Raw genomic sequence first — 27,940 nt, 5'->3', positions numbered from 1 at the left:
AGCTTTGCAAATGATAGAACAGCCAAGTCCCCTCCTGAGCTCTCTCCCGGCTGCTGAGGGTGTGTAGAGCTGGGCGTGTCCCGGGAGCCAGTGGCCGAGTATGCAGCCGCCCGCACCGACACACACAGGGCTGGGAGGAGGGGGACAGCGCAGCAGCACGGGCATCCGGGGAGTGGGGGCACACAGACCGGCGCTCAGAACCAGGTGCAGGCTCTCCCTATCGCTGACATTATGGGGCTGGAAAAGGAGAAAGCCGACGCTCGCATCTTCATGGATGAGGACGAGTTCAATCGCTCTACTGTCCCAATGCTGACCGAGAAAGCCTATGACAGCCAACCGGACCGGGACCCCCACAATCTGAACGGGCACCTGAAGGTAAGGGGCAGTGACGGCGATAGGTGTGCACTGTGCGGGTAACTTGCACTACTAGCCGTAGATAATGAATCGCTTTATTAGATGCTGCTAACTTTTTGTATGGTGAGATGTCGCTTACCCACCTATAGTATATATACGAGGTAGAGTCGAGCTGTTGTGGTACTACAAGTCACAGCAGGTCTTGTCAGCTTTTCCTGTCCGGGCTCTTGGGATTTGTAGTTGGACAGGTGGGGAGCCCTAGGTAATAGATGTGTATGGGGGTGCATGAGTAACAGCTCCTCTCCCCCTGTCCCCTGTGTGTTACAGCTCACCTTTGAGGATGTGATTGCGGAGCCGGACACCACGCACAGCTTCGATAACGTGTGGATCTGCAGCACTGCCCTGTATGAGATCAGCAAGTACCTGGTCTACAAGCTGCTGACGGTCATCCTCGCCATCCCTCTGGCCTTTGTACTAGGACTGCTCTTCGCCATCCTCAGCTGCCTGCACATCTGGTAAATGCAGCAATTGCTTTATTGTAGGAATTCGTACAAACTCATCATATGTATTGAAATGATTGCTGCTATAAAGTCATTGCTGAACGATATCATTGTAATCCCACCTGCCATAGGATAAATTATACTGCGGATTTAAACTATTGTTATGAATCAGGTCAGACAATCCAGGCCATCACAATGTTATTTCTGCAATATTAATAGCCTAATAGTAAAACATCACATTCTGTCTTACAACAACTCAAGGGAATATATACCTTTATAAATCAGGGGAAATAGTGTATGTTAATCATCTGACCTTCAAGGTATTTTTCGGATAGTGTAGATTCTCTAGGTAAAGCTGCAATATTACTTGTGACATTTTCAGAAAGCTGCACTCCCTTATTGGAGCACTGTGACTGCAGGCTGATCGGGGTTTGGGGGGGGGGCTACTGTATTATGGTGAAAATGTTTTTAGCTCACCACCTTTATGGGTACATTTACTAAGCAGTGATAAGAGCGGAAAAGTGAGCCAGTGTAGAAGTTTCCCATGGCAACCAATCAGCACTGAAGTAACATCTATAATTTGCATACTATAAAATGATACAGAGCTGCTGATTGGTTGATGGGGAAATATCTCCACTGGCTCACTTCTCCGCTCTTATCACTGCTTAGTAAATGTACCCCTAAAGTGGCAGTAGAGGGAGTATCCAGAGGAAGGACCAATTGAAATCTGCAATATCTTTAATTGTACCTTCTTATTGGTCCATGTGGCCACCCTTCCCTCAGCTGTATGACAGTCTGAGGCCTTTAGCTTGGGCTATGAGCAGGGGCGGATTGGCCCACCAGGACGCCATGACAGATGCCGATGGTCCGGTCCCATATCCCCCTCAGCCAGGCCTATTCACACTCAGGCTGGGCTGGCTCACACGGCTTCCAGTACTTGCGGTTCATTGGAACGCAATCCGGAAGTTAGGATAGCGGGCACTTCCAGGTGCCGCTAACCGTGAAAAGACGTGAAATTGTTCTACCAACGGAGGACCTGGAGAAAGTTAACCAGCCCAGCAGCATCCTCTCTCTGGCCCTGGCCAAAGGTCTCTTCAACGAGTCCGACCCGGGAGAAGCAGCATAACGATGGTCGGAGCCGGGTTCACTACACCCGCGCCCACCCTAGCTCCCGCACTCTCACTGAACTGGCCAGAGCGGCAACTGAGCACCGAAGGAGACCCGGCAGAGAGGTTATTTTTAATTATATTATTTGCATTATCATGATAGTGTAATGGTTAGAGCCAGTGCCGTGACTAGGCATTTTAGCGCTGTGTACAAGAAACGGTATTGGTGCCCCCCCACCTTATGGAAAACATGGGCAGTGCGCACCGTAGGCGCGCGCAAAAAAACAGGGGCGTGGCTTCATGGGGAAAGGGTGTGGCCACAAAATAATACCAATTCATACTACGGTGCACAGTTGCCTCCATTATTCAAATTACACCGCACAGTAGCGCCACTACACCAGGTAGAGCCCCTTTTACACATTACGGCAGACAGCGTCCCCCTTTTTACACATTACAGCAGACAGCGTCCCCTTTTTTATACATTACGGCAGACAACGTCCCCCTTTTTACACATTACGGCAGACAGCATCCCCCTGTTTACGGAGTATGGGAGCGGGGAGGACCCGCCAACATGCCCCACCCGCAAGCCGCCTCAGCTCCACTGTACGGAGAGAGAGGTGATGGGGAAAGAGAGATGCGAGTTAGTGGGTGACAGGAGAGAGGTGACGGCCGGGGAGAAGCACTGGGTGAAAGGCAGTGGGAAAATGCATTAATTGACAAAAGAAACACATTAATATGCCACTTTCCCCCCCCAGCATACATTAATATGCCACTCCCCAGCACACATGTATATGGGTGGTCTTCAGTATGCCGACTGATGGGATCCCGGCGCACAGTATACCGGCGCCGGGATCCCGACAGCCCGCATACCGACAATTGTTCTCCCTTGTGGGGGTCCACGACCCCCCTGGAGGGAGAATAAAATAGCGTAGCGCGCCACCGCGCCCGTAGCGTGGCGAGCGCAGCGAGCCCGCAAGGGGTTCATTTGCGCTCGCCACACTGTCGGTAAGCCGGCGGTCGGGCTCCCGGCGCCGGTATGCTGGTCGCCGGGAGCCCGTCCGCCGGCATACCATAGTGAACCCCATTTATATACCATTCCCCCTCTTTCCCAGCACACATTTATATACCATGCCCCCCCATTCCCCAGCACACATTTATATACCATTCCCCCCCTTCCCCAGCACACATTTATATACAATTCCCCCCCCCCTTCCCCAGCACACGTTTATATACCAGTCCCCTCCCCTTCCCCAGCACACATTTATATACCAGTCCCCCCCCCTTCCCCATCACACATTTATACACCATTCCCCCCCCTTCCACAGCACACATTTATATACCAGTCCCCCCCCCCTTCCCCAGCACACATATACCAGTCCCCCCCTCCCTTCCCCAGCACACATTTATATACCATCCCCTTCCTCCCTCCCACCCTTAGCACACAATAATATATCAGTTTCCCCATGTGTGTCAGCAGCAGCATTTACCTGACTGTCTGCTCCTCCAGTAGGTATGGCTGCCTGCTAGATCTGCTGGGCTGGCTGCGCTGCTCCTCTTCTCATGTGTGAAGGATCCTCCAGTGCAGTCACATGTGCACACGTGACTTCCTGTTCCTGCCTAACGAGGAAGCAGGCACAGCAAAGCATCGTTGTCTGCCCGACTTCTGCAGTCTCATCAAAGTGCAGCATGTGGCTGCAAAGGAAAAATAAAGGTGCCCGGGCCCCGCGGAATGTCCACTGATGGGAGGGGGGAGGGAGCAGGCACCTGCTGAAGACTGCAGACTCTTTAGTGACAGGGGGAGGGAAAGGGGGGGAAGGGTGGACGCGACGCTGCTGCCTGTCTGTCTGTCATCCGGACTGACAGGTGCAGCGGGGAGGTGGGACGGCCCTGAAACCGGAGATAAGACTGAGGAGCTTTCTGTTTATGCTGCCAGTGCCGCCGCTGCTTGTCAGTGTGACAGGGTGCGGCAGCTGGCAGCAATACTAGAAAGCCAGGTGTAGCAGAGTGGAGAGAGCGCCTTTGGTGTGCGGCGCCTCCCTGCTTTGCTGAGCGGGTAGCGCCGGCACTGTGGGCTGCGGCTGGGCAATGGGGCTGTACGGAGCTCTGATGCTCCGTACAGTGTTAAACAGGGCCGTGACTGTGCGCTCCCCAGGGCTCTGCGCTGTGTGCGAGGCCCCTCTCGCACACACCTAGTTACGGCCCTGGTTAGAGCATCCCCGGTCACAGTGTATGGTTTGGGGATTGGACAGGACCAGGATGTACTTTGTTCTTAGGATTCCATCTGATCAAACTGCACTCACAGCCAGCCCTGGGACAATCTCTATTGCAAAGTCCTTCAGCCCTATAGCTGCCCAATGTCTGTCCATGATGATGGGCCTATTTATGTAATGTGATGGGTACGTATATAATGTGGTGCTATTTGTGTAATGAGGTGCTATATGTGTAATGTGGTGCTAAACGTGTAGTACGGTGCTATACCTGTAATGTGCTATTCGTTTTATGTGGTGCTATTTGTGTAATGCAGTGCTGTACGTGTAGTACGGTGCTACACATGTAATGCTGTGCTATACGTGTAATGTGGTGCTATTCATGTAATAATGTGGTGGCTATGTATGTAATCCGGGGTGGATTGGCCACTGGGACAGATTCCGCTGCATGGGTCCCCTGTTTCACTCCTTGTGTGTGCTCCCTCCCTATACTGTGCTGTATGTAGTGTGTGCTCCCTCCCTGTACTCTGGTGTATGTAGTGTGTGCTCCCTCCCTGTACTGTATGTAGTGTGTGCTCCCCTTCCTGTACTGTGCTGTATGTAGTGTGTGCTCCCTCCCTGTACTGTGCTGTATGTAGTGTGTGCTCCCTCCCTGTACTCTGGTGTATGTAGTGTGTGCTCCCTCCCTGTACTGTATGTAGTGTGTGCTCCCCTTCCTGTACTGTGCTGTATGTAGTGTGTGCTCCCTCCCTGTACTGTGCTGTATGTAGTGTATGCTCCCTCCCTGTACTGTGCTGTATGTAGTGTGTGCTCCCTCCCTGTACTGTGCTGTATGTAGTGTGTGCTCCCCTTCCTGTACTGTGCTGTATGTAGTGTGTGCTCCCTCCCTGTACTGTGCTGTATGTAGTGTGTGCTCCCCTTCCTGTACTGTGCTGTATGTAGTGTGTGCTCCCTCCCTGTACTGTGCTGTATGTAGTGTGTGCTCCCCTTCCTGTACTGTGCTGTATGTAGTGTGTGCTCCCTCCCTGTACTCTGCTGTATGTAGTGTGTGCTCCCTCCCTGTACTGTATGTAGTGTGTGCTCCCCTCCCTGTACTGTGCTGTATGTAGTGTGTGCTCCTCCCTATACTGTGCTGTATGTAGTGTGTGCTCCCTCCCTGTACTGTGCTGTATGTAGTGTGTGCTCCCTCCCTGTACTGTGCTGTATGTAGTGTGTGCTCCCTCCCTGTACTGTGCTGTATGTAGTGTGTGCTCCCTCCCTGTACTGTGCTGTATGTAGTGTGTGCTCCACCTCCCTGTACTGTGCTGTATGTAGTGTGTGCTCCCTCCCTGTACTGTGCTGTATGTAGTATGTGCTCCCTCCCTGTACTGTGCTGTATGTAGTGTGTGCTCCCCCTCCCTGTACTGTGGTGTATGTAGTGTGTGCTCCCTCCCTGTACTGTGCTGTATGTAGTGTGTGCTCCCTCCCTGTACTGTGCTGTATGTAGTATGTTCTCCCCCTCTTTTTACTGTGCTGTATATAATGTGTGCTTCCTCCCTATACTGTGCTGTATGTAGTGTTTGCATCATCCCTGTACTGTGCCGAATGTAGTTTGTGCTCCCTCCCTATACTGTGCTGTATGTAGTGTGTGCTCCCCCTCCCTGTACTGTGCTGTATGTAGTGTGTGCTCCCTCCCTGTACTGTGCTGTATGTAGTGTGTGCTCCCCCTCCCTGTACTGTGCTGTATGTAGTGTGTGCTCCCTCCCTGTACTCTGCTGTATGTAGTGTGTGCTCCCTCCCTGTACTCTGCTGTATGTAGTGTGTGCTCTCTCCCTGTACTGTGCTGTATGTAGTGTGTGCTCCCCCTCCCTGTACTGTGCTGTATGTAGTGTGTGCTCCCTCCCTATACTGTGCTGTATGTAGTGTGTGCTCCCTCCCTGTACTCTGCTGTATGTAGTGTGTGCTCCCTCCCTGTACTGTGGTGTATGTAGTGTTTGCTCCCCCTCCCTGTACTGTGCTGTATGTAGTGTGTGCTCCCCCTTCCTGTACTGTGCTGTATGTAGTGTGTGCTCCCTCCCTATACTGTGCTGTATGTAGTGTGTGCTCCCTCCCTGTACTCTGCTGTATGTAGTGTGTGCTCCCCCTCCCTGTACTGTGCTGTATGTAGTGTGTGCTCCCTCCCTATACTGTGCTGTATGTAGTGTGTGCTCCCTCCCTGTACTCTGCTGTATGTAGTGTGTGCTCCCCCTCCCTGTACGTACTTTGAAACATATAAGGTTAAAAAAAGGGGGTTTGTAGAATGAAAAATCAATAAAATCAGAAGTAGATTAAAGGCATGACAGCAGTGTCAGTAGACATTGAAAGTGGGCATATATTCATACATACGGATGTACATCAGGGAAGGACATTGTAGCAGCATATGCATAAAGTCGCAGGTAAACATTAGCATAACGTAAAGCAAAGGAGGCCCCAACTGTGTCTATCTCAGAATCAGGACCTTTGAGGAGTGACCATGCCTTCTTGACAGGCCCCTCAACAGACTCCGCCCCCATTAGGGCTGCTTCCACAATTTTCCTGGACTGGTGTTCAATCCCAATCCGCCCCTGGTTGTGAGTGAGACAAATGACTGGACCCTGGAAATTGGCTGATACAGTGCATCCCCCTGCATGCCCTGGTGCACAGTACCCTGAGTTGGGGATTCATTTTTGTTTTAACTCTACCTGCAAGTTCAGCTTTAAGACTCTGTAGCAGATGTATTAAGCCTGGAGAAGTGATAAATAGATGACACACCAGCCAGTCAGCTCCTAATTGTCATTTTTAAAACCCAGCCTGTAACTTGACATTTAGAAGCTGATTGGCTGGTGCGTTATCACCTTCCACTTTATCACATCTCCAGGCTTAATAATATCTCATCTTCAACACCTATTACATCTATCTATCTATTTATCTATCCCTGATCATTGTGTTATACCCCTTTCACACCGTAAATATATCCCGGGATATTGCAGGGTTGAGCCAGCTCGACCCGGGTCGAGGTGCAGTCTAAAAGCACCACTTTTGAATATCCCAGGTCGAGTAACCCTGCATTTAAACCCGGTATAAAAGCAGTGTTATACCTCTTTCACATTGCTAATGCCGGATCCCACCCGGGAATTGGAAACGGGACCTTCCCGGGTGGGATCCGGCATTGGCCGCTGCTGCAGGCTTCCCCGACCCGGCAATATGCTGGGCGGGTTGCCATAGCAGCAGGGGGCGGAGGTGGAGGCGGCGTTGGGAGATGAGATGATCTCTGCGCCGCCTCTCCCTGCTGTAGTAAACGGGTCCCGGGACGCATCGACCCGGGAGTCTGTATACGCAGCCACTGACCCGGTATTCAACCCGGGTATAACACTGCTTTATTCCCGAGTTGAATTGCCGGGTCAGTCGACCCACGATTTCGGCTATGCCACTTTCATACCGCACGTCGACCCGTGTCGACCCGGCAATATGCCGGGTCGATACCGGGTTATTTGTGCGGTGTGAAAGAGGTATTATACGCGGGTTGGACCCAGGTCAATGTGCATTCTGAAGTGTCCAACCCGGGTTATTCAACCCCGCATTCATGTAAAAGTGCTGATTGGCTGTTCTTTGTGTGCCTTGATGATGTCAGCAGCCTGACCCCTGCCACACAGGAGAGAACAGAGAGCATTAGAGCTACTAAGAATTAGGAGTGAGGCAGAGATTGCCAGGCAGCTTACTGCATACCTCCCAACTTATTAAAAGTACAAAGAGGGACCTTGGGGCGCGCCACGCGCATGCGCGCCCAAAAAGGGTGTGTGACCTATATGAAATGGGCGTGGTCTAGTGGCAGAGCTGCAATCACGAGACACGCCCCGCTTGTACCATCACTGAGGGGGCATGCACAGCACTCTCTGAGCTGTCCCCTCTGTCATCTGTGAATAGACGCTTTGCGCGTGCGCACAATGTCTATTCACTGCTCTGGTAAGCAGAGCAGCAGTGACAGGAGCATCCCAACTTGCCCCCCCACTGCGGGACACTGCTGCCATGGGTGGGACAGCGGGACTGTCCCGTGAAAAACGGGACAGGTGGGAGGTGTGTTACTGGAACAGTTAAAAAAGCAATTGTGTATAAAAACATAGCTCTGTCAGCCATGATTCCTGCAATGCTGGGAGCTGTCCCTTCCCTCTCCTTTTGACCCCTTCGGACACTTCATCTTTCTAGAGATGAGCGCCTGAAATTTTTCGGGTTTTGTGTTTTGGTTTTGGGTTCGGTTCCGCGGCCGTGTTTTGGGTTCGACCGCGTTTTGGCAAAACCTCACCGAATTTTTTTTGTCGGATTCGGGTGTGTTTTGGATTCGGGTGTTTTTTTCAAAAAACCCTAAAAAACAGCTTAAATCATAGAATTTGGGGGTAATTTTGATCCCAAAGTATTATTAACCTCAAAAAACATAATTTACACTCATTTTCAGCCTATTCTGAACACATCACACCTCACAATATTATTTTTAGTCCTAAAATTTGCACCGAGGTCGCTGTGTGAGTAAGATAAGCGACCCTAGTGGCCGACACAAACACCGGGCCCATTTAGGAGTGGCACTGCAGTGTCACGCAGGATGTCCCTTCCAAAAAACCCTCCCCAAACAGCACATGACGCAAAGAAAAAAAGAGGCGCAATGAGGTAGCTGACTGTGTGAGAAAGATAAGCGACCCTAGTGGCCGACACAAACACCGGGCCCATCTAGGAGTGGCACTGCAGTGTCACGCAGGATGTCCCTTCCAAAAAACCCTCCCCAATCAGCACATGATGCAAAGAAAAAGAAAAGAAAAAAGAGGTGCAAGATGGAATTATCCTTGGGCCCTCCCACCCACCCTTATGTTGTATAAACAAAACAGGACATGCACACTTTAACCAACCCATCATTTCAGTGACAGGGTCTGCCACACGACTGTGACTGATATGACGGGTTGGTTTGGACCCCCCCCCAAAAAAGAAGCAATTAATCTCTCCTTGCACAAACTGGCTCTACAGAGGCAAGATGTCCACCTCATCTTCACCCTCCGATATATCACCGTGTACATCCCCCTCCTCACAGATTATCAATTCGTCCCCACTGGAATCCACCATCTCAGCTCCCTGTGTACTTTGTGGAGGCAATTGCTGCTGGTCAATGTCTCCGCGGAGGAATTGATTATAATTCATTTTAATGAACATCATCTTCTCCACATTTTCTGGATGTAACCTCGTACGCCGATTGCTGACAAGGTGAGCGGCGGCACTAAACACTCTTTCGGAGTACACACTTGTGGGAGGGCAACTTAGGTAGAATAAAGCCAGTTTGTGCAAGGGCCTCCAAATTGCCTCTTTTTCCTGCCAGTATAAGTACGGACTGTGTGACGTGCCTACTTGGATGCGGTCACTCATATAATCCTCCACCATTCTATCAATGTTGAGAGAATCATATGCAGTGACAGTAGACGACATGTCCGTAATCGTTGTCAGGTCCTTCAGTCCGGACCAGATGTCAGCATCAGCAGTCGCTCCAGACTGCCCTGCATCACCGCCAGCGGGTGGGCTCGGAATTCTGAGCCTTTTCCTCGCACCCCCAGTTGCGGGAGAATGTGAAGGAGGAGATGTTGACAGGTCGCGTTCCGCTTGACTTGACAATTTTGTCACCAGCAGGTCTTTCAACCCCAGCAGACCTGTGTCTGCCGGAAAGAGAGATCCAAGGTAGGCTTTAAATCTAGGATCGAGCACGGTGGCCAAAATGTAGTGCTCTGATTTCAACAGATTGACCACCCGTGAATCCTTGTTAAGCGAATTAAGGGCTGCATCCACAAGTCCCACATGCCTAGCGGAATCGCTCCGTGTTAGCTCCTTCTTCAATGCCTCCAGCTTCTTCTGCAAAAGCCTGATGAGGGGAATGACCTGACTCAGGCTGGCAGTGTCTGAACTGACTTCACGTGTGGCAAGTTCAAAGGGCATCAGAACCTTGCACAACGTTGAAATCATTCTCCACTGCACTTGAGACAGGTGCATTCCATCTCCTATATCGTGCTCAATTGTATAGGCTTGAATGGCCTTTTTCTGCTCCTCCAACCTCTGAAGCATATAGAGGGTTGAATTCCACCTCGTTACCACTTCTTGCTTCAGATGATGGCAGGGCAGGTTCAGTAGTTTTTGGTGGTGCTCCAGTCTTCTGTACGTGGTGCCTGTACGCCGAAAGTGTCCCGCAATTTTTCTGGCCACCGACAGCATCTCTTGCACGCCCCTGTCGTTTTTTAAAAAATTCTGCACCACCAAATTCAAGGTATGTGCAAAACATGGGACGTGCTGGAATTTGCCCATATTTAATGCACACACAATATTGCTGGCGTTGTCCGATGCCACAAATCCACAGGAGAGTCCAATTGGGGTAAGCCATTCCGCGATGATCTTCCTCAGTTGCCGTAAGAGGTTTTCAGCTGTGTGCGTATTCTGGAAAGCGGTGATACAAAGCGTAGCCTGCCTAGGAAAGAGTTGGCGTTTGCGAGATGCTGCTACTGGTGCCGCCGCTGCTGTTCTTGCGGCGGGAGTCCATACATCTACCCAGTGGGCTGTCACAGTCATATAGTCCTGACCCTGCCCTGCTCCACTTGTCCACATGTCCGTGGTTAAGTGGACATTGGGTACAACTGCATTTTTTAGGACACTGGTGAGTCTTTTTCTGACGTCCGTGTACATTCTCGGTATCGCCTGCCTAGAGAAGTGGAACCTAGATGGTATTTGGTAACGGGGGCACACTGCCTCAATAAATTGTCTAGTTCCCTGTGAACTAACGGCGGATACCGGACGCACGTCTAACACCAACATAGTTGTCAAGGACTCAGTTATCCGCTTTGCAGTAGGATGACTGCTGTGATATTTCATCTTCCTCGCAAAGGACTGTTGAACAGTCAATTGCTTACTGGAAGTAGTACAAGTGGGCTTACGACTTCCCCTCTGGGATGACCATCGACTCCCAGCGGCAACAACAGCAGCGCCAGCAGCAGTAGGCGTTACACGCAAGGATGCATCGGAGGAATCCCAGGCAGGAGAGGACTCGTCAGACTTGCCAGTGACATGGCCTGCAGGACTATTGGCATTCCTGGGGAAGGAGGAAATTGACACTGAGGGAGTTGGTGGGGTGGTTTGCGTGAGCTTGGTTACAAGAGGAAGGGATTTACTGGTCAGTGGACTGCTTCCGCTGTCACCCAAAGTTTTTGAACTTGTCACTGACTTATTATGAATGCGCTGCAGGTGACGTATAAGGGAGGATGTTCCGAGGTGGTTAACGTCCTTACCCCTACTTATTACAGCTTGACAAAGGGAACACACGGCTTGACACCTGTTGTCCGCATTTCTGGTGAAATACCTCCACACCGAAGAGCTGATTTTTTTGGTATTTTCACCTGGCATGTCAACGGCCATATTCCTCCCACGGACAACAGGTGTCTCCCCGGGTGCCTGACTTAAACAAACCACCTCACCATCAGAATCCTCCTGGTCAATTTCCTCCCCAGCGCCAGCAACACCCATATCCTCCTCATCCTGGTGTACTTCAACACTGACATCTTCAATCTGACTATCAGGAACTGGACTGCGGGTGCTCCTTCCAGCACTTGCAGGGGGCATGCAAATAGTGGAAGGCGCATGCTCTTCACGTCCAGTGTTGGGAAGGTCAGGCATCGCAAACGACACAATTGGACTCTCCTTGTGGATTTGGGATTTCAAAGAACGCACAGTTCTTTGCGGTGCTTTTGCCAGCTTGAGTCTTTTCAGTTTTCTAGCGAGAGGCTGAGTGCTTCCATCCTCATGTGAAGCTGAACCACTAGCCATGAACATAGGCCAGGGCCTCAGCCGTTCCTTGCCACTCCGTGTGGTAAATGGCATATTGGCAAGTTTACGCTTCTCCTCCGACAATTTTATTTTAGGTTTTGGAGTCCTTTTTTTTCTGATATTTGGTGTTTTGGATTTGACATGCTCTGTACTATGACATTGGGCATCGGCCTTGGCAGACGACGTTGCTGGCATTTCATCGTCTCGGCCATGACTAGTGGCAGCAGCTTCAGCACGAGGTGGAAGTGGATCTTGATCTTTCCCTAATTTTGGAACCTCAACTTTTTTGTTCTCCATATTTTATAGGCAGAACTAAAAGGCACCTCAGGTAAACAATGGAGATGGATGGATTGGATACTAGTATACAATTATGGACGGACTGCCACGGTTAGGTGGTATAAAAAAACCACGGTTAGGTGGTATATATTATAATAATAATACAATTATGGATGGACGGACTGCCTGCCGACTGCCGACACAGAGGTAGCCACAGCCGTGAACTACCGCACTGTACACTGGTTGATAAAGAGATAGTAGTATACTCGTAACAACTAGTATGACACTATGACGACGGTATAAAGAAAGAAAAAAAAATACCACAGTTAGGTGGTATATATTATAATAATAATACAATTATGGATGGACGGACTGCCTGCCGACTGCCGACACAGAGGTAGCCACAGCCGTGAACTACCGCACTGTACACTGGTTGATAAAGAGATAGTAGTATACTCGTAACAACTAGTATGACACTATGACGACGGTATAAAGAAAGAAAAAAAAATACCACAGTTAGGTGGTATATATTATAATAATAATACAATTATGGATGGACGGACTGCCTGCCGAGTGCCGACACAGAGGTAGCCACAGCCGTGAACTACCGCACTGTACACTGGTTGATAAAGAGATAGTAGTATACTCGTAACAACTAGTATGACACTATGACGACGGTATAAAGAATGAAAAAAAAACCACGGTTAGGTGGTATATATTATAATAATAATACAATTATGGATGGACGGACTGCCTGCCGACTGCCGACACAGAGGTAGCCACAGCCGTGAACTACCGCACTGTACACTGGTTGATAAAGAGATAGTAGTATACTCGTAACAACTAGTATGACACTATGACGACGGTATAAAGAATGAAAAAAAAACCACGGTTAGGTGGTATATATTATAATAATAATACAATTATGGATGGACGGACTGCCTGCCGACTGCCGACACAGAGGTAGCCACAGCCGTGAACTACCGCACTGTACACTGGTTGATAAAGAGATAGTTGTATACTCGTAACAACTAGTATGACACTATGACGGTATAAAGAATGAAAAAAAAACCACGGTTAGGTGGTATATATTATAATAATAATACAATTATGGATGGACGGACTGCCTGCCGACTGCCGACACAGAGGTAGCCACAGCCGTGAACTACCGCACTGTACACTGGTTGATAAAGAGATAGTAGTATACTCGTAACAACTAGTATGACACTATGACGATGGTATAAAGAAAGAAAAAAAAATACCACGGTTAGGTGGTATATATTGTAATACAATTATGGATGGACGGACTGCCTGCCGAGTTCCGACTGCCGACACAGAGGTAGCCACAGCCGTGAACTACCGCACTGTACTGTGTCTGCTGCTAATATAGACTGGTTGATAAAGAGATAGTATACAATACATACAACAATATACTACTATACTGGTGGTCAGGCACTGGTCACCACTAGTCACACTGGCAGTGGCACTCCTGCAGCAAAAGTGTGCACTGTTTAATTTTAAATTAATATAATATTATGTACTCCTGGGGGCTCCTGCTATAACAACCTGCAGTGCTCCCCAGTCTCCCCCACAATTATTATAAGCTTTGCCTTTTATACATTGATGTGCAGCACACTGGGCTGAGCTGAGTGCACACAGACTGAGTCACACTGTGTGACTGGCTGCTGCTGTGTATCGTTTTTTTTCAGGCAGAGAACGGATATAGCAGAGAACGGATATATTATATTAAAATAAATAAAAGTTAACTAACAACAACTGCACTGGTCACTGTGGTAAACTCTGTCTGACTCTGCACAATCTCTCTCTCTCTTCTAATCTAATTTCTAATGGAGAGGACGCCAGCCACGTCCTCTCCCTATCAATCTCAATGCACGTGTGAAAATGGCGGCGACGCGCGGCTCCTTATATAGAATCCGAGTCTCGCGAGAATCCGACAGCGTCATGATGACGTTCGGGCGCGCTCGGGTTAACCGAGCAAGGCGGGAGGATCCGAGTCTGCTCGGACCCGTAAAAAAAACATGAAGTTCGTGCGGGTTCGGTTTCAGAGAAACCGAACCCGCTCATCTCTACTTTCTGAGCCAAAAAAAGTCCATTTCAAATGACATACATGGTGTTTTAATTGCTGACCCGGGTTGAGTTAAAAGGAGCCAACCCTGCAATAACCCGGGTTGAAAGTGTAGTGCGAAAGGGTCTGACCCGTGTCCGACCCGGGTGGGACCCGGATTCAAAAAACCGGGCTGGACCCGGGTTTGCGGTGTGAAAGGGGTATTACTGTTTGCATTAGTAAAACTTTAGTCCAGTTTCTGGCTGAAGGGTAGCTAGGAGGGGTATCCCAGTCATTTCTACCCTACAATGTAAAGTGTGTGTGTGTGTGTGTGTGTGTGTGTGTGTGTGTATATATATATATATATATATATATATATAATTACTATAATTCTTTAACTTTATAATTTGGCTACAACTGGCTGGCACAATGTCACCTTATGTAAAAGTTTTCTTTGGTACATAAATCTTATTTCTCTTACTCCTAGAGGATGCTGGGGACTCCGTAAGGACCATATGGTATAGACGGGCTCCGCAGGAGACATGGGCACTATAAAGAACTTTAGAATGGGTGTGCACTGGCTCCTCCCTCTATGCCCCTCCTCCAGACCTCAGTTAGATCCTGTGCCCAGAGGAGACTGGGTGCATTACAGGGAGCTCTCCTTAGTTTCTCTGATAAAGATTTTCAGGGATCACTGCTGGCAACAGGTTCCCTGCATCGTGGGACTGAGGAGAGAGAAGCAGACCTACTTAACTGATAGGCTCTGCTTCTTAGGCTACTGGACACCATTAGCTCCAGAGGGAGTCGGAACGCAGGTCTCACCTCGCCGTTCGTCCCGGAGCCGCGCCGCCGTCCTCCTCGCAGAGCCGGAAGATAGAAGCCGGGTGAGTATACGAAGAAAGAAGACTTCAAAGGCGGCTGAAGACTTCAGATCTTCTATGAGGTATTATTATTTATTTATTAACAGTTTCTTATATAGCGCAGCAAATTCCGTTGCGCTTTACAATTTGAAATAACAATAACAAACTGGGTGATAACAGTCATAGAGGTAGGAAGGCCCTGCTCGCAAGCTTACAATCTATAGGGAAATAGCACCTTTCCTTGTGTACATATGCCTATCTATTGCATAGAATGAGAAGACATGTGAGGATATGTGTGGACTGTACAGAGTGGATGCAATTTGATAGGAAGGTTTATGAAAGTTATGTGGGCGGTTCTGGAATTTGATACGCTTGCCTAAAGAGGTGAGTTTTCAGGGAACGCTTGAAGGTTTGGAGACTAGAGGAGAGTCTTATTGTGCGTGGTAGGGCATTCCACAGAGTGGGTGCAACCCGATGAAAGTCCTGCAGTCGTGAGTGGGAGCGAGTAATGAGAGACGCAGGTCTTGTGAAGAGCGAAGAGGTCGGGTTGGGAGATATTTTGTGATAAGCGAAGTGATGTACGTTGGTGTAGTTTGGTTAATGGCCTTGTGTGTGAGTAAAAGTATTTTATATTGAATGCGGTAGAGTACAGGTAACCAATGGAGGGACTGACAGAGTGGATCTGCAGACGGTAACGCGCAGCGGTAACGCTGCACGCCATTGTTCCCACACACTACACACACTGCAGGCACGGATGGGTGCAGGGCGCAGGGGGGCGCCCTGGGCAGCAATAAACCTCTAGGACTGGCTCATATGAATATATAGGCTGCTGTGGCAATATATTTTATAATCCCCCGCCAGTATAAATAAATTTGAGCGGGACCAAAGCCCGCCGCTGAGGGGGCGGAGCTTGATCTCACAGCACTAACCAGCGCCACTTTCTCCACAGCACACTGCAGAAAATGGCTCCCTGAACTCTCCCCTGCTGAACACGGTGACAGAGGGCAAAAAAAGAGGGGGGGGGGCACTTGTAAGGCGCAGTGAGTGTATAGATTTATCTATATGATTATATAAAAGCGCTGTTTATCTGGGAATTTTATTTCCAGGGTTATTGGCACTGGTTGTGTGCTGGCATACTCTCTCTCTCTGTCTCTCCAAAGGGCCTAATCGGGGGAACTGTCTCCATATATATATATATATAAATTGGCAGGATGGCAGCACTCAGAGTCTTTTACTCACGGAAATAGCAGATAACTTTTATTTAAGGCATCAACGTTTCGGGTAGGCACCCGTCGTCAGGATAGCATAACGTTACATGTAAAATTTGCAAAAAACACACACACGCATCTCTGTCCTTGACTGCTCCAATATTGCTTAAAAAGCCTGATAAAACACATCATAGGCATAATTGCTCATGAATCACATATGTGCCTAATTAAAAATTCACAGATTCATGAGCAATTATGCCTATGATGTGTTTTATCAGGCTTTTTAAGCAATATTGGAGCAGTCAAGGACAGAGATGTGTGTGTGTGTTTTTTGCAAATTTTACATGTATTGTTTTAAACCTTATGTAAACAAAACCAATTTGTGAGTGTATGTAACTGAATACTAAAACTTTGACCCATCTGGTAAAAACTATGTCTGTGTTTAAAACTTGTATATATTGTTGGTGGATTGAGGATTGTTCATTCACCGTTAATTATTGTAAACAGCTTGTGATAATATGTGGGGTAGTATATTAAGGTCTAGACGACGTCTGCAAGCTAGCCTCCTGACGAAGTGCTTACGAAACGCGTTGGGGCGGAGCTTGCTAGACGTCTGCTTCACTCGGTGCATGCATCTCCCTGTGATCGCTGCGGGTGGCCGGACGGGCTTCTGACTGCAGCGCGGTGCACGGTCCCGGCTTCTGGACACAGTGGTTGGTGTAATAGCCTTGTGGATTTTTTTCATGCGCACAAACTGGCCCAAAGAGTGGGTCTAAAAAGGTATTAGTACATCTATACCTGTGATTCGTTTCTAATGAAATGTTTTAAGAAATAAATCTGATTTACACTATGGGCGCATTCTCCTGAATTCCTTTCTTCCAGAAATTTGCTCAAGGGGTCCTGAGTACTTTGGAGAATCGCAGCGGTGGTGGTTAACCAGTGTAACAGCCAAGGTGTGGAATTACCTGTGGACTGCAAACCATAAATTAAGATCAACCAGCGCACCTGTACCTTCCTTTTGCCCAATATATATATATATATATATATATATATATGTGTGTGTATATATATATATATATATATATATATATATATATATATATACAATCCCTGTGTGTGTGTGGGGTGTCGGTACGCCTGTGTCGGCATGTCTAAGGCGGAAGGCTCTTCTAGAGAGAAGGTGGAGCAGATTGTGGTGTCTCCGTCGGCAACGCCGACACCTGATTGGTTGGACATGTGGAATGTTTTAAATGCAAATGTGACCTTGTTACATAAGAGATTGGACAAAGTAGAGTCCAGGGATAATACGGGGTGTCACAGGGCCCTTCAGGGTCTCAAAAACGTCCCCTATCCCAAATAGCAGACACTGATACCGACACGGATTCTGACTCCAGTGTCGACTACGATGACGCAAGGCTATACTCAAGGGTTGTCAAAAGTATTCATTATATGATTATTGCAATAAAAGATGTTTTACATATCACAGATGACTTCTCTGTCCCTATCACGAGGGTACACATGTTTAAGGAAAAGAAACCTGAGGTAACATTTCCCCCATCTCATGAGTTGAATGCGTTATTTGAAAAAGCTTGGGAAACTCCAGACAAAAAACTGCAGATTCCCAAGAGAGTTCTTATGGCGTATCCTTTCCCGGCACAGGACAGGGTAAGGTGGGAATCCTCGCCCAGGGTGGACAAAGCTTTGACGCGCTTATCCAAAAAGGTGGCGCTACCGTCCCCAGACACGGCAGCTCTCAAAGATCCTGCTGATTGCAGACAGGAAACGACTTTAAAATCAATTTATACACATACTGGTGCTTTACTCAGACCGGCTATAGCATCGGCTTGGGTCTGTAGCGCGGTAGCAGCTTGGACAGATACCTTGTCAGCTGATCTTGATACCCTAGAGGGATACCATTTGTTGACCTTAGGTCACATCAAGGACGCAGTCTTATATATGAGAGACGCTCAGAGAGATGTCGGACTACTAGGTTCAAGGGCCAACCCGATGGCGGTCTCGGCTAGGCGAGCACTGTGGACCCGCTAATGGACCGACTCAAAGAGGCATATGGAAGTTTTACCTTACAAGGGTGAGGTTTTATTTGAGGAAGGTCTCGCGGACCTGGTTTCCACAGCTACCGCGGGTAAATCTACCTTTTTGCCTTATGTTCCCCCACAGCAAAAGAAAACTCCCCAATATCAGATGCAGTCCTTTCGGTCGCATAAGTCCAGAAGAGGTCGGGGCTCTTCCTTCCTCACCAGAGGTAAGGGTAGAGGGAAGAGAATGCCTGCTACGGCCAGTTCCCAGGAATAGAAGTCCTCCCCGGCTTCTACTAAATCCACCGCATGACGCTGGGGCTCTCCTGAGAGAGGCCGCACCGGTGGGGGCACGTCTTCGACTCTTCAGCCACGTCTGGGTTCAGTCGGACGTGGATCCTTGGGCTATGGAAATTGTATCCCAGGGCTACAAGCTGGAATTCGAAGACGTGCCTCCTCGTCGATTCTACAAATCGGCTTTACCAGCTTCTCCCCCAGAGAGGGAGATAATTTTAGCTGCAATTCAAAAGCTGTGTCAACAGCAAGTGATTATCAAGGTTCCCCTAACGCAACAGAGGAAGGGGTACTATTCAACCCTATTTGTGGTCCCGAAACCGGATGGCTCGGTCAGACCCATTCTAAATCTAAAATCCCTGAACCTGTTTTTAAAAAGGTTCAAGTTCAAAATGGAATCGCTCAGGGCAGTCATCTCCAGCCTGGAAGGGGGGGATTTTATGGTGTCATTGGACATAAAGGATGCATACCTTCACATCCCCATATATCCTCCTCATCAGGCATACCTGAGATTCGCTGTACAGGACTGTCATTACCAGTTTCAGACGTTGCCATTTGGGCTTTCCACGGCCCCGAGGGTGTTCACCAAGGTAATGGCGGAAATGATGGTGCTCCTACGCAGGCAAGGAGTCACAATTATCCCATACTTGGACGATCTCCTGATAAAAGCGAGATCAAAGGAACAGTTGCAGAAAAGCGTGTCGCTCTCCCTGGGAGTGCTACAGCAACATGGATGGATTCTAAATCTACCAAAGTCGCAGTTGGTTCCAACGACTTGGCTGTCTTTCTTAGGCATGATTCTGGACACAGAACAGAAGAGGGTTTTTCTCCCGAGGGAAAAAGCCCAAGAACTCCAGAACATGGTAAGAGACCTGTTAAAACCGAAAAGAGTGTCAGTCCATCAGTGCACTCGAGTACTGAGAAAAATGGTGGCGACCTACGAGGCCATCCCCTTCGGCAGGTTTTATGCGAGGACTTTTCAGTGGGATCTTCTGGACAAGTGGTCCGGGTCCCACCTTCAAATACATCAGAAAATAACTCTGTCCCCCAGGGCCAGGGTGTCTCTCCTGTGTGGCTCTAGAGTGCTCACCTTCTAGAGGGTCGCAGGTTCGGCATCCAGGACTGGGTTCTGTTGACCATGGACGCGAGCCTCCGAGGATGGGGAGCAGTCACACAAGGAAGGAATTTTCAAGGACTGTGGTCAAGCCAGGAGGCTTGTCTACACATCAACATACTGGAATTGAGGGCCATATACAACGGCCTACGACAAGCGGAGAAGATTCTTCGCGACCTACCGGTTCTGATTCAATCAGACAACGTCACAGCCGTGGCTCATGTAAACCGCCAAGGCGGGACAAGGAGCAGAGTGGCAATGGCGGAAGCCACCAGGATTCTGCGCTGGGCAGAAAATCACATAAGCGCTCTGTCAGCGGTATTCATTCCGGGAGTGGACAACTGGGAAGCAGACTTCCTCAGCAGACACGATCTCCATCCAGGAGAGTGGGGACTTCATCAAGAAGTTTTTGCAGAGATAACAAGTCTTTGGGGACTTCCTCAAATAGACATGATGGCGTCACGCCTCAATAAGAAATTTCAGAGGTATTGTGCCAGGTCAAGGGACCCTCAGGCAGTAGCGGTGGACGCTCTCGTGACACCATGGGTGTTTCAGTCAGTCTATGTTCCCTCCTCTTCCTTTCATCTCAAAGATACTGAGAATCATAAGGCGAAAAAGAGTGCAGACAATACTCATTGTTCCAGATTGGCCTTGAAGGGCCTGGTATTCAGATCTTCAGGAGCTGCTCACAGCAGATCCATGGCCTCTTCCTCTCAGGGAGGACCTGTTACAGCAGGGGCCCTGCGTATTCCAAGACTTATCGCGGTTACGTTTGATGGCATGGCGGTTGAACACCAAATCCTAGCTGGGAAGGGTATTCCGGAGTAAGTCATCCCTACTCTGATAAAGGCTAGGAAGGAGGTGACGGCGAAACATTATCACCGTATCTGGAGGAAGTATGTTTCTTGGTGTGAAGCCTAGAATGCTCCTACGGAAGACTTCCACTTGGGCCGGTTTCTCCACTTTCTACAGACTGGAGTGGATATGGGCCTAAAGTTAGGCTCCATTAAGGTACAGATTTCGGCCCTTTCTATATTCTTCCAGAAAGAATTGGCTTCTCTCCCAGAAGTCCAGACTTTTGTAAAGGGAGTGCTGCACATTCAGCCTCCTTTTGTGCCCCCAGTGGCACCATGGGACCTTAACGTGGTGTTACAGTTCCTAAAATCTCACTGGTTTGAGCCTCTTCAAACTGTTGAGTTAAAATTTCTCACTTGGAAGGTAGTCATGTTATTGGCCTTGGCATCTGCAAGGCGGGTGTCAGACTTGGCGGCCTTGTCTCATAAGAGCCCCTATCTCATTTTCCATGTGGATAGAGCAGAGTTGAGGACAATTTTTGCATAAGGTGGTGTCATCGTTTCATATGAACCAACCTATTGTGGTGCCTGTGGCTACGGGAGATTTGGATGATTCCAAATCCCTTGATGTAGTCAGGGCCTTAAAAATTTACGTAGCCAGGACGGCTCGAATTAGAAAAACAGAAGCTCTGTTTGTCCTGTATGCTGCCAACAAGGTTGGCGCTCCTGCTTCTAAGCAAACTATTGCTCGCTGGATCTGCAACACGATTCTGCAGGCTCATTCTACGGCTGGATTGCCGGTACCAAATTCAGTAAAGGCCCATTCCACTAGGAAGGTGGGCTCTTCTTGGGCGGCTGCCCGAGGCGTCTTGGCTTTACAGCTATGCAGAGCAGCTACTTGGTCGGGTTCAAACACTTTTTCTAAATTCTACAAGTTTGATACCCTGGCTGATGAGGACCTCATGTTTGCTCAATCGGTGCTGCAGAGTCATCCGCACTCTCCCGCCCGGTCTGGAGCTTTGGTATAATCCCCATGGTCCTTACGGAGTCCCCAGCATCCTCTAGGACGTAAGAGAAAATAAGATTTTAAACCTACCGGTAAATCTTTTTCGCCTCGTCCGTAGAGGATGCTGGGCGCCCGTCCCAGTGCGGACTAAATTCTGCAAGACTTGTATATAGTTTTTGCTTACATAAGGGTTATGTTACAGTTTTGATCAGTCTCGGGCTCAGGGCCGGTGCTAGGGTGTTCGGCGCCCCCCTGCAAACTATAAAATTGCGCCCTCCCATATTCCGTTGGCGTGCGCCGGGAAAAGGGGTGTGGTCTCACAAGTAAGGGGCATGGCCACACAATAGTACCCCCATTTAAAATTACGCCACAATGTAGCACAATCTTATTAATCTTATACGTAATGCCCCACCCGTAGTAGTAGCGTCCTTATATGTAATGCACCCCAGTAGTAGTAGCACCCTTATACATAATGCACTCACAGTAGTAGTAGCATCCTTATACATAATGCCCCCAGTAGTAGTAGCATCCTTATACGTAGTGCACCCCCAGTAGTAGACGCGTCCTTATATACGTAATGCCCCCCCCAGTAGTAGAAGTGTCCTTATACGTAGTGTACCCCCAGTAGTAGAAGCGTCCTTGTACGTAATTCCCCCCTAGTAGTAGTAGCGTCCTTATACGTAATGCCCCCCCACAGTACTAGTAGCGTCCTTATACGTAATGCCCCCCCCCCAGTAGTAGCATCTTTACATGTAATGCCCCCCCCGTAGTAGTAGCGTCCTTATGCATAATGCCCCCCCAGTAGTAGCATCCTTATACGTAATGCCCCCCCAGTAATAGTAGCGTCCTTATATATAATGCCCCCAAGTAGTAGTAGCGTTCTTATACGTAATGCCCCCCCCAGCAGTAGTAGCGTCCTTATACGTAGTGCACCCCCAGTAGTAAAAGCGTTCTTATACGTAATTCCCCCTAATAGTAGTATCGTCCATATACGTAATGCCCCACAGTAGTAGTAGCGTCCTTATACATAATGCACCCCCAGTAGAAGCCTCCTTATATGTAATTCCCCCGTAGTAGTAGTAGCGTCCTTATAAGTAATGCCCCCCCCAGCAGTAGTAGCGTTGTTACGCGTAATGCCCCCCCTGTAGTAGCGTCCTTATACGTAATGCACCCTCCCAGTAGTAGTAGCGTCGTTACGCGTAAAGCCCCCCCTGTGGTAGTAGCATCCTTATACGTAGTGCACCCACAGTAGTAGTAACATCCTTATACGTAATTCCCCCCTAGTAGTAGTATCGTCCTTATAAATAATGGCCACCCCAGTAGTAGCGTAGTTTCACGTAATGCCCCCCTGTAGTAGTAGCGTCCTTATACGTAATGCCCCCCCAGTAGTAGTATCGTCCTTGCATGTAATGGCCTCCCCCAGTAGTAGCGTCATTATACGTAATGCCCCCCCAATACTAGCATCCATAAAGTGCGCGTACGCAGACATACCTCACACACACAATTCACACATATATACACACACATACACACCCACCCACCATATGCACACATACACACTCACCATATATATACACACACACACCACTTACCTAAGCCAGTCTCCCTCTGTACTGCAGCCTGGTCAGTGTAGCTCCGCCCCTTCTATCCCGTTTAGCCCCGCCCCCTTTCGCCCCATTTAGCTCCGCCCCCTTATGTCCCATACTCAGCCGCTGTCACACGGGGAGGGGAGGCAGGAGGTTTTTCATTCAGCAGGCGCTGCTGCCAGTGACTGTCATACCGTGACAGTCACAGCAGCAGCAGGGGGACAGGACGGCGCAGCAGTGAAGGGATTCAGAGCAGGGGGAGCGCCTCTCTGTCCCAGCGCCTCCCTGCACTGCATCCCTTCGCTGAGCGGGTAGCGCCGGGCCTGCTCGGGCTGATGCTGTTTTGTTTCATACTGTTAACAGGTTAGTATATTCCATGTTATACAGTGTGGATGGTGTGGGCTGGTGTGAATCTTGCCCTTAGATTAACAAAATCCTATCCTCGTACTGTCCGTCTCCTCTGGGCACAGTTTCTCTAACTGATGTCTGGAGGAGGGGCATAGAGGTTGGAGACAGTGCTCACCCATTCTAAAGCTCTTTATAGTGCCCATGTCTCCTGCATATAGTCTATACCCCATGGTCCTTACGGAGTCCCCAGCATCCTCTACGGTCTAGTAGAAAAAGATTTACCAGTAGGTTTAAAATCGTATTTTCCAATTCAGTCTCAAACTAGCAATGTTCTCAGTAGTTTAGTTACATATTATAGATATTGGCTTGAGCCAAAAATAAAAATGTTTCTATGTTGCCAACCAGAGATATTTAGGCCTAAAATAAAGGGCGGTATCTTATTACGTGAGATAAAACATCAGGTTTTTCGCCCTTTTTCCAATGTTTTAACAATTTTTTTTTTACAGGCTATCCAATTAGGATCGCCCGTAAAAAAAAAAAAAAAAAAAAAAACAGGTTTCCTCCTGCAAACACACAGGTTCAGTGAAACATGACAACGGGGTTGTTTCTGGGGATTTGGGTTCGCCTGCCTGAGGCCATATCCATGTCCCATGCCCGCTGCAGCAGCAGCAGGCTGGGACTGCAGTGAGGGTGCTGCGGCCCAGGAGCCAGCACTCAGCACCGAGATCCCTGCCGGGGAAGCCGGAGCAGCGCCGAAGCTCCCCTCTTACCTTGCCAGCGGCGGCGGTCACATGACGGGGGAGCGGTCATGTGACGGGGAGCCGGAGGGCAGCGCTGCATCGGGAACTGTCAGGAGCCGGCACCTGGTGCAGTACAGCAACAAAAACCCAGATAAGCCGCAGCTCGTGCCGGCTTATAAGGGCTGATAGGATAGCCCCGGGCGATATTGTGATATCCCCCAAAGTCTCTTAATAAAATAAATAAATAAAAGCTGGACACAAATCTTTAGCTTTTTTTGCAACAAATTACTAGTACATATGCACATCCCACAATAAAATTAACCCTGATCTTTCTTTCCAAGCTGAGATAGTGGCACCTGAAAATTATACATTTATGATATGTATTTGTTAGTTGATCTAATAATGTGTAGAAATTACACTTTTAGTATTGTCACATCAGGCAAAATGGTTTGGCACATAATTATGGTAACTGCAGTCATCATTATTATTATCAAATGTGTTATACTAGAATGATTTTAACTTGGAAATGCTTAAATGCCGTTCAATGACAATGAGATAATAATTCTGATACCATGTTTGGAATATTTGCTTTTTCCATAACCATGTTGAAAATTGACCCAGAATATTTTGAGGATATTGGGTAATGAGGATCTGTGAAATCTCTACCTTTGTCCATAGATATTGCGCTTTAGTCTTTATTTGTTCCTAAATCCCCAGAAAAGGAACGTCCAAGTGCAATCAATTTACTTAAGGATTTGAATACTGAAGCTGTTGCACCCTACCAATACCAAAGTTCTTGGGGCTATTCTGCCATTCTCTTTAGCCAGCAAATTGGTAATCATTACCATATATACAGTAAATTGCCCAAGGATATAAACTAATAGCATCAGGCTATGGTATCCAGATGGAAAGTCGACATGGATTAACTGTCGACCACTATTGGTTGACATTGACATGCCCAATACAGGAAAAGGGTTCACACGTTAAAATAGTCGACACCTGACACATGAAAAGGCAGACATGACATTTTAACTTTATGTTTTTTATTTTTTACTTTTTCATACTTTACCATCCATGTGGACTATGATTGAGAATTGTAACCTGTGGCGAGCGCAGCGACGCGGTGCACTAATTGGAGTTCCTGGTCATGTTACGCAAAAAACGACACCAAAAAAGTATAAAAATGTCATGTCGACCTTTTTATGTGTTGACCTGTCCCGTGTCTACCATTTTCATGTGTTGACCTTTTTTTCCTTTGTTGACCATGTTAGTGTTGACCAATAGTGGTCAACCTATTGACTGTCGACCTATTGACTGTCGACCTAAATCAGGTTGACCCATTGAACCATAACCGATTAAGGGGGACATGTACTAAGCAGTGATAAAAATGAAGAAGTGAGCCAGTGGAGAAGTTGCCCATGGCCACCAATCAGCTGCTCTGTATATGTTTATAGTATACAAATTATAAATGTTACGTCAAAGCTGATTGGTTGCCAAGGGCAACTTCTCCACTGGCTCACTTCTCCACTTTTATCACTGCTTAGCACATGACCCCCTAAATATATTTCCACTGCAAAGCACATACAGCAGAGAAATCACCCCCTATATACACACACACACACACACACACACACACACACACACACACACACACACACACACACACACACACACATTCATTTAAACATACATACATACATATATTTTGCTAGAAAAAAAACCTTTACATTTCTACGGAACCATTCAGGACTGAGTGAGTGCTCATTGATCCTGAATGTCTGTGGAAGCAGCATGAAGGTGTCAGAGTGCCGATATAAGGGTCATACAAGCTATGGCTCACAAGTCCTGATGACTATAGTGACTGCAAGTGTGGCTATATATCCGCATGAGAGACAGTTAATTTCTACTGGTCCTTGCCCCATGGACCACACTGTGATCAACTAATTGGCACCACTTATGTAGACACTTCAGGTTTAATTAGCATTTTCTAATCCCAATTGCATAATATCACTGTTTAGCATTTGTATAGATGTCTGCTTACATGTTTTCCATGTATAACTAAAATGATGTTGTTTTATTTGCAGGATTGTAATGCCATTTGTGAGGACCTGTCTAATGGTGTTACCATCTGTGCAAGCCGTATGGAAGGGCATTACAGACAGTCTCATAGCCCCTTTATTTGCAAGTATGGGGCGGTGCTTTTCCTCTGTCAGTGTGCAAGTAGACCAGAATTAGCACTCTTATGCAGTTCTGATGATATTGAGGATCTGCCAGGACCCGTGGTGATGAATACTGCTTCGTCCTTCACTACTCTGCTGAATGTGTGCTGATGATGAAATATGTCCTTCACACTCCCATGTGTACATTCCGGATCTCCTCTAGCTCCTACTACAACTACACTTATTTGTGTAGTCCTGTACTAGACAAGTACTAGTTACTGTATTATGGATAAAGCATTTTTTAGACTTAACCTATTTATTTCTGAACACAGTTTAGGCACATCTACATAATGAACACAGGGTGCAATATGAAATTGTCATTTGACTACACCGGACTCCCACCCTGTCACTGGGGGTGTGCAGGCATTGGACAATTACATCAGTGCTAATTGCTCAATTAAATATTGTTATGTTTTATGGATTTCCTAGATCAGGTTAATTAAGTTAATTGGTTCATTTGGTCTTACATGCTGTCGTTTAGGAAAATCCACAAAATATGACCTGTTTGAGATGGTTGAAAAAAGTAAAATAATGACTTCATGCAAATCGGTGCTATTGCTTTCTGCATTTGGCACTAAGAAAGAAGCAATAACTGTCTGTTAAGGGGCCTACACACTGGGCGATATCTTGAAAGATATGAACGATATCGTTCATATCTTTCAGTGAAGATGCATGAACGATGCGCGTGCCTGCAGCCGTTCATTATTGAACGATCATCGTTGATACATGCCAGTCAATTTGGACGATATAGATGTATGCACGCTTATATCGTTCACATTGACCATCGATATCGTCCAGTGTATAGTAAAAATCAACCAACGATAATAACGTTGGTCAATAATATCGATGGTCAAAAAACATCGCCCAGTGTGTAGGCCCTTTAAGGGAAAGAACAGTGATCCTACAGAAGGTATGTCCAGTATTTCATATATCAGAGCAGGGTAGTGGTCACAAGTGGAAACTAGCAGCACACTAATGTAGTTTTCACTGGATGTGCATAAATATGGAAATCCTATCTGACGATATTTAGTACCTCAGGATAGGGACACATTCAAACTTTTTACCATTTATATTGCATTGCTGTATAAAGTTTTTCAAGAACACAGAGGCCGCAAAACCTGTATGGGGTATTACTCTGCTGTTTTCTATTATTCCAGCTTTATATGACAGAATTACTCATTCCTTTATGCATTGCATATTATTTTACAAAAAAAAAAGCCCGGTTTCTTTGTACATTAACTGAAAAGCACTGAAATATTATACTTGTACAATTTAAATAAATATATATAGAAAGATTTGTTTATAACCAAGTTAAATCAATATGTATCTTAAACTTCAATGTGTGTCCAGTAATCTTTTGTCTGTGTGTCAATCTAATGGTTATAAAAATGCAT

The 27,940-nt window shown here is 47.6% G+C and overlaps 1 protein-coding gene across 1 annotated transcript; it reads left to right on the top strand.

Moving 5' to 3' along the window:
• CAV2 (caveolin 2) lies at window positions 1–27,885 on the top strand. The gene is made up of 3 exons (XM_063927236.1): window positions 1–375; window positions 682–869; window positions 26,412–27,885. The coding sequence occupies exons 1-3, from the start codon at window positions 232–234 to the stop codon at window positions 26,560–26,562; spliced, it is 483 nt and encodes a 160-aa protein (XP_063783306.1). The 5' UTR covers window positions 1–231; the 3' UTR covers window positions 26,563–27,885.
• Window positions 27,886–27,940: the final 55 nt, after the last annotated feature.

The sequence above is a fragment of the Pseudophryne corroboree genome, chromosome 6 (genome assembly GCF_028390025.1).
Source record: "Pseudophryne corroboree isolate aPseCor3 chromosome 6, aPseCor3.hap2, whole genome shotgun sequence".
Classification (NCBI taxonomy): Eukaryota; Metazoa; Chordata; class Amphibia; order Anura; family Myobatrachidae; genus Pseudophryne; species Pseudophryne corroboree.
Note: the sequence above shows the minus strand (reverse complement) of the source record. Positions and strands in the feature narration are given on the sequence as shown.

Coding starts and splice junctions, on each gene's coding strand:
- CAV2 (XM_063927236.1), top strand. CDS start 232: ATGGGGCTGGAAAAGGAGAAAGCCGACGCTCGCATCTTCATGGATGAG. Junction 376..681: donor ATCTGAACGGGCACCTGAAG/GTAAGGGGCAGT, acceptor TGTGTGTTACAG/CTCACCTTTGAGGATGTGAT. Junction 870..26,411: donor CTCAGCTGCCTGCACATCTG/GTAAATGCAGCA, acceptor TTTTATTTGCAG/GATTGTAATGCCATTTGTGA.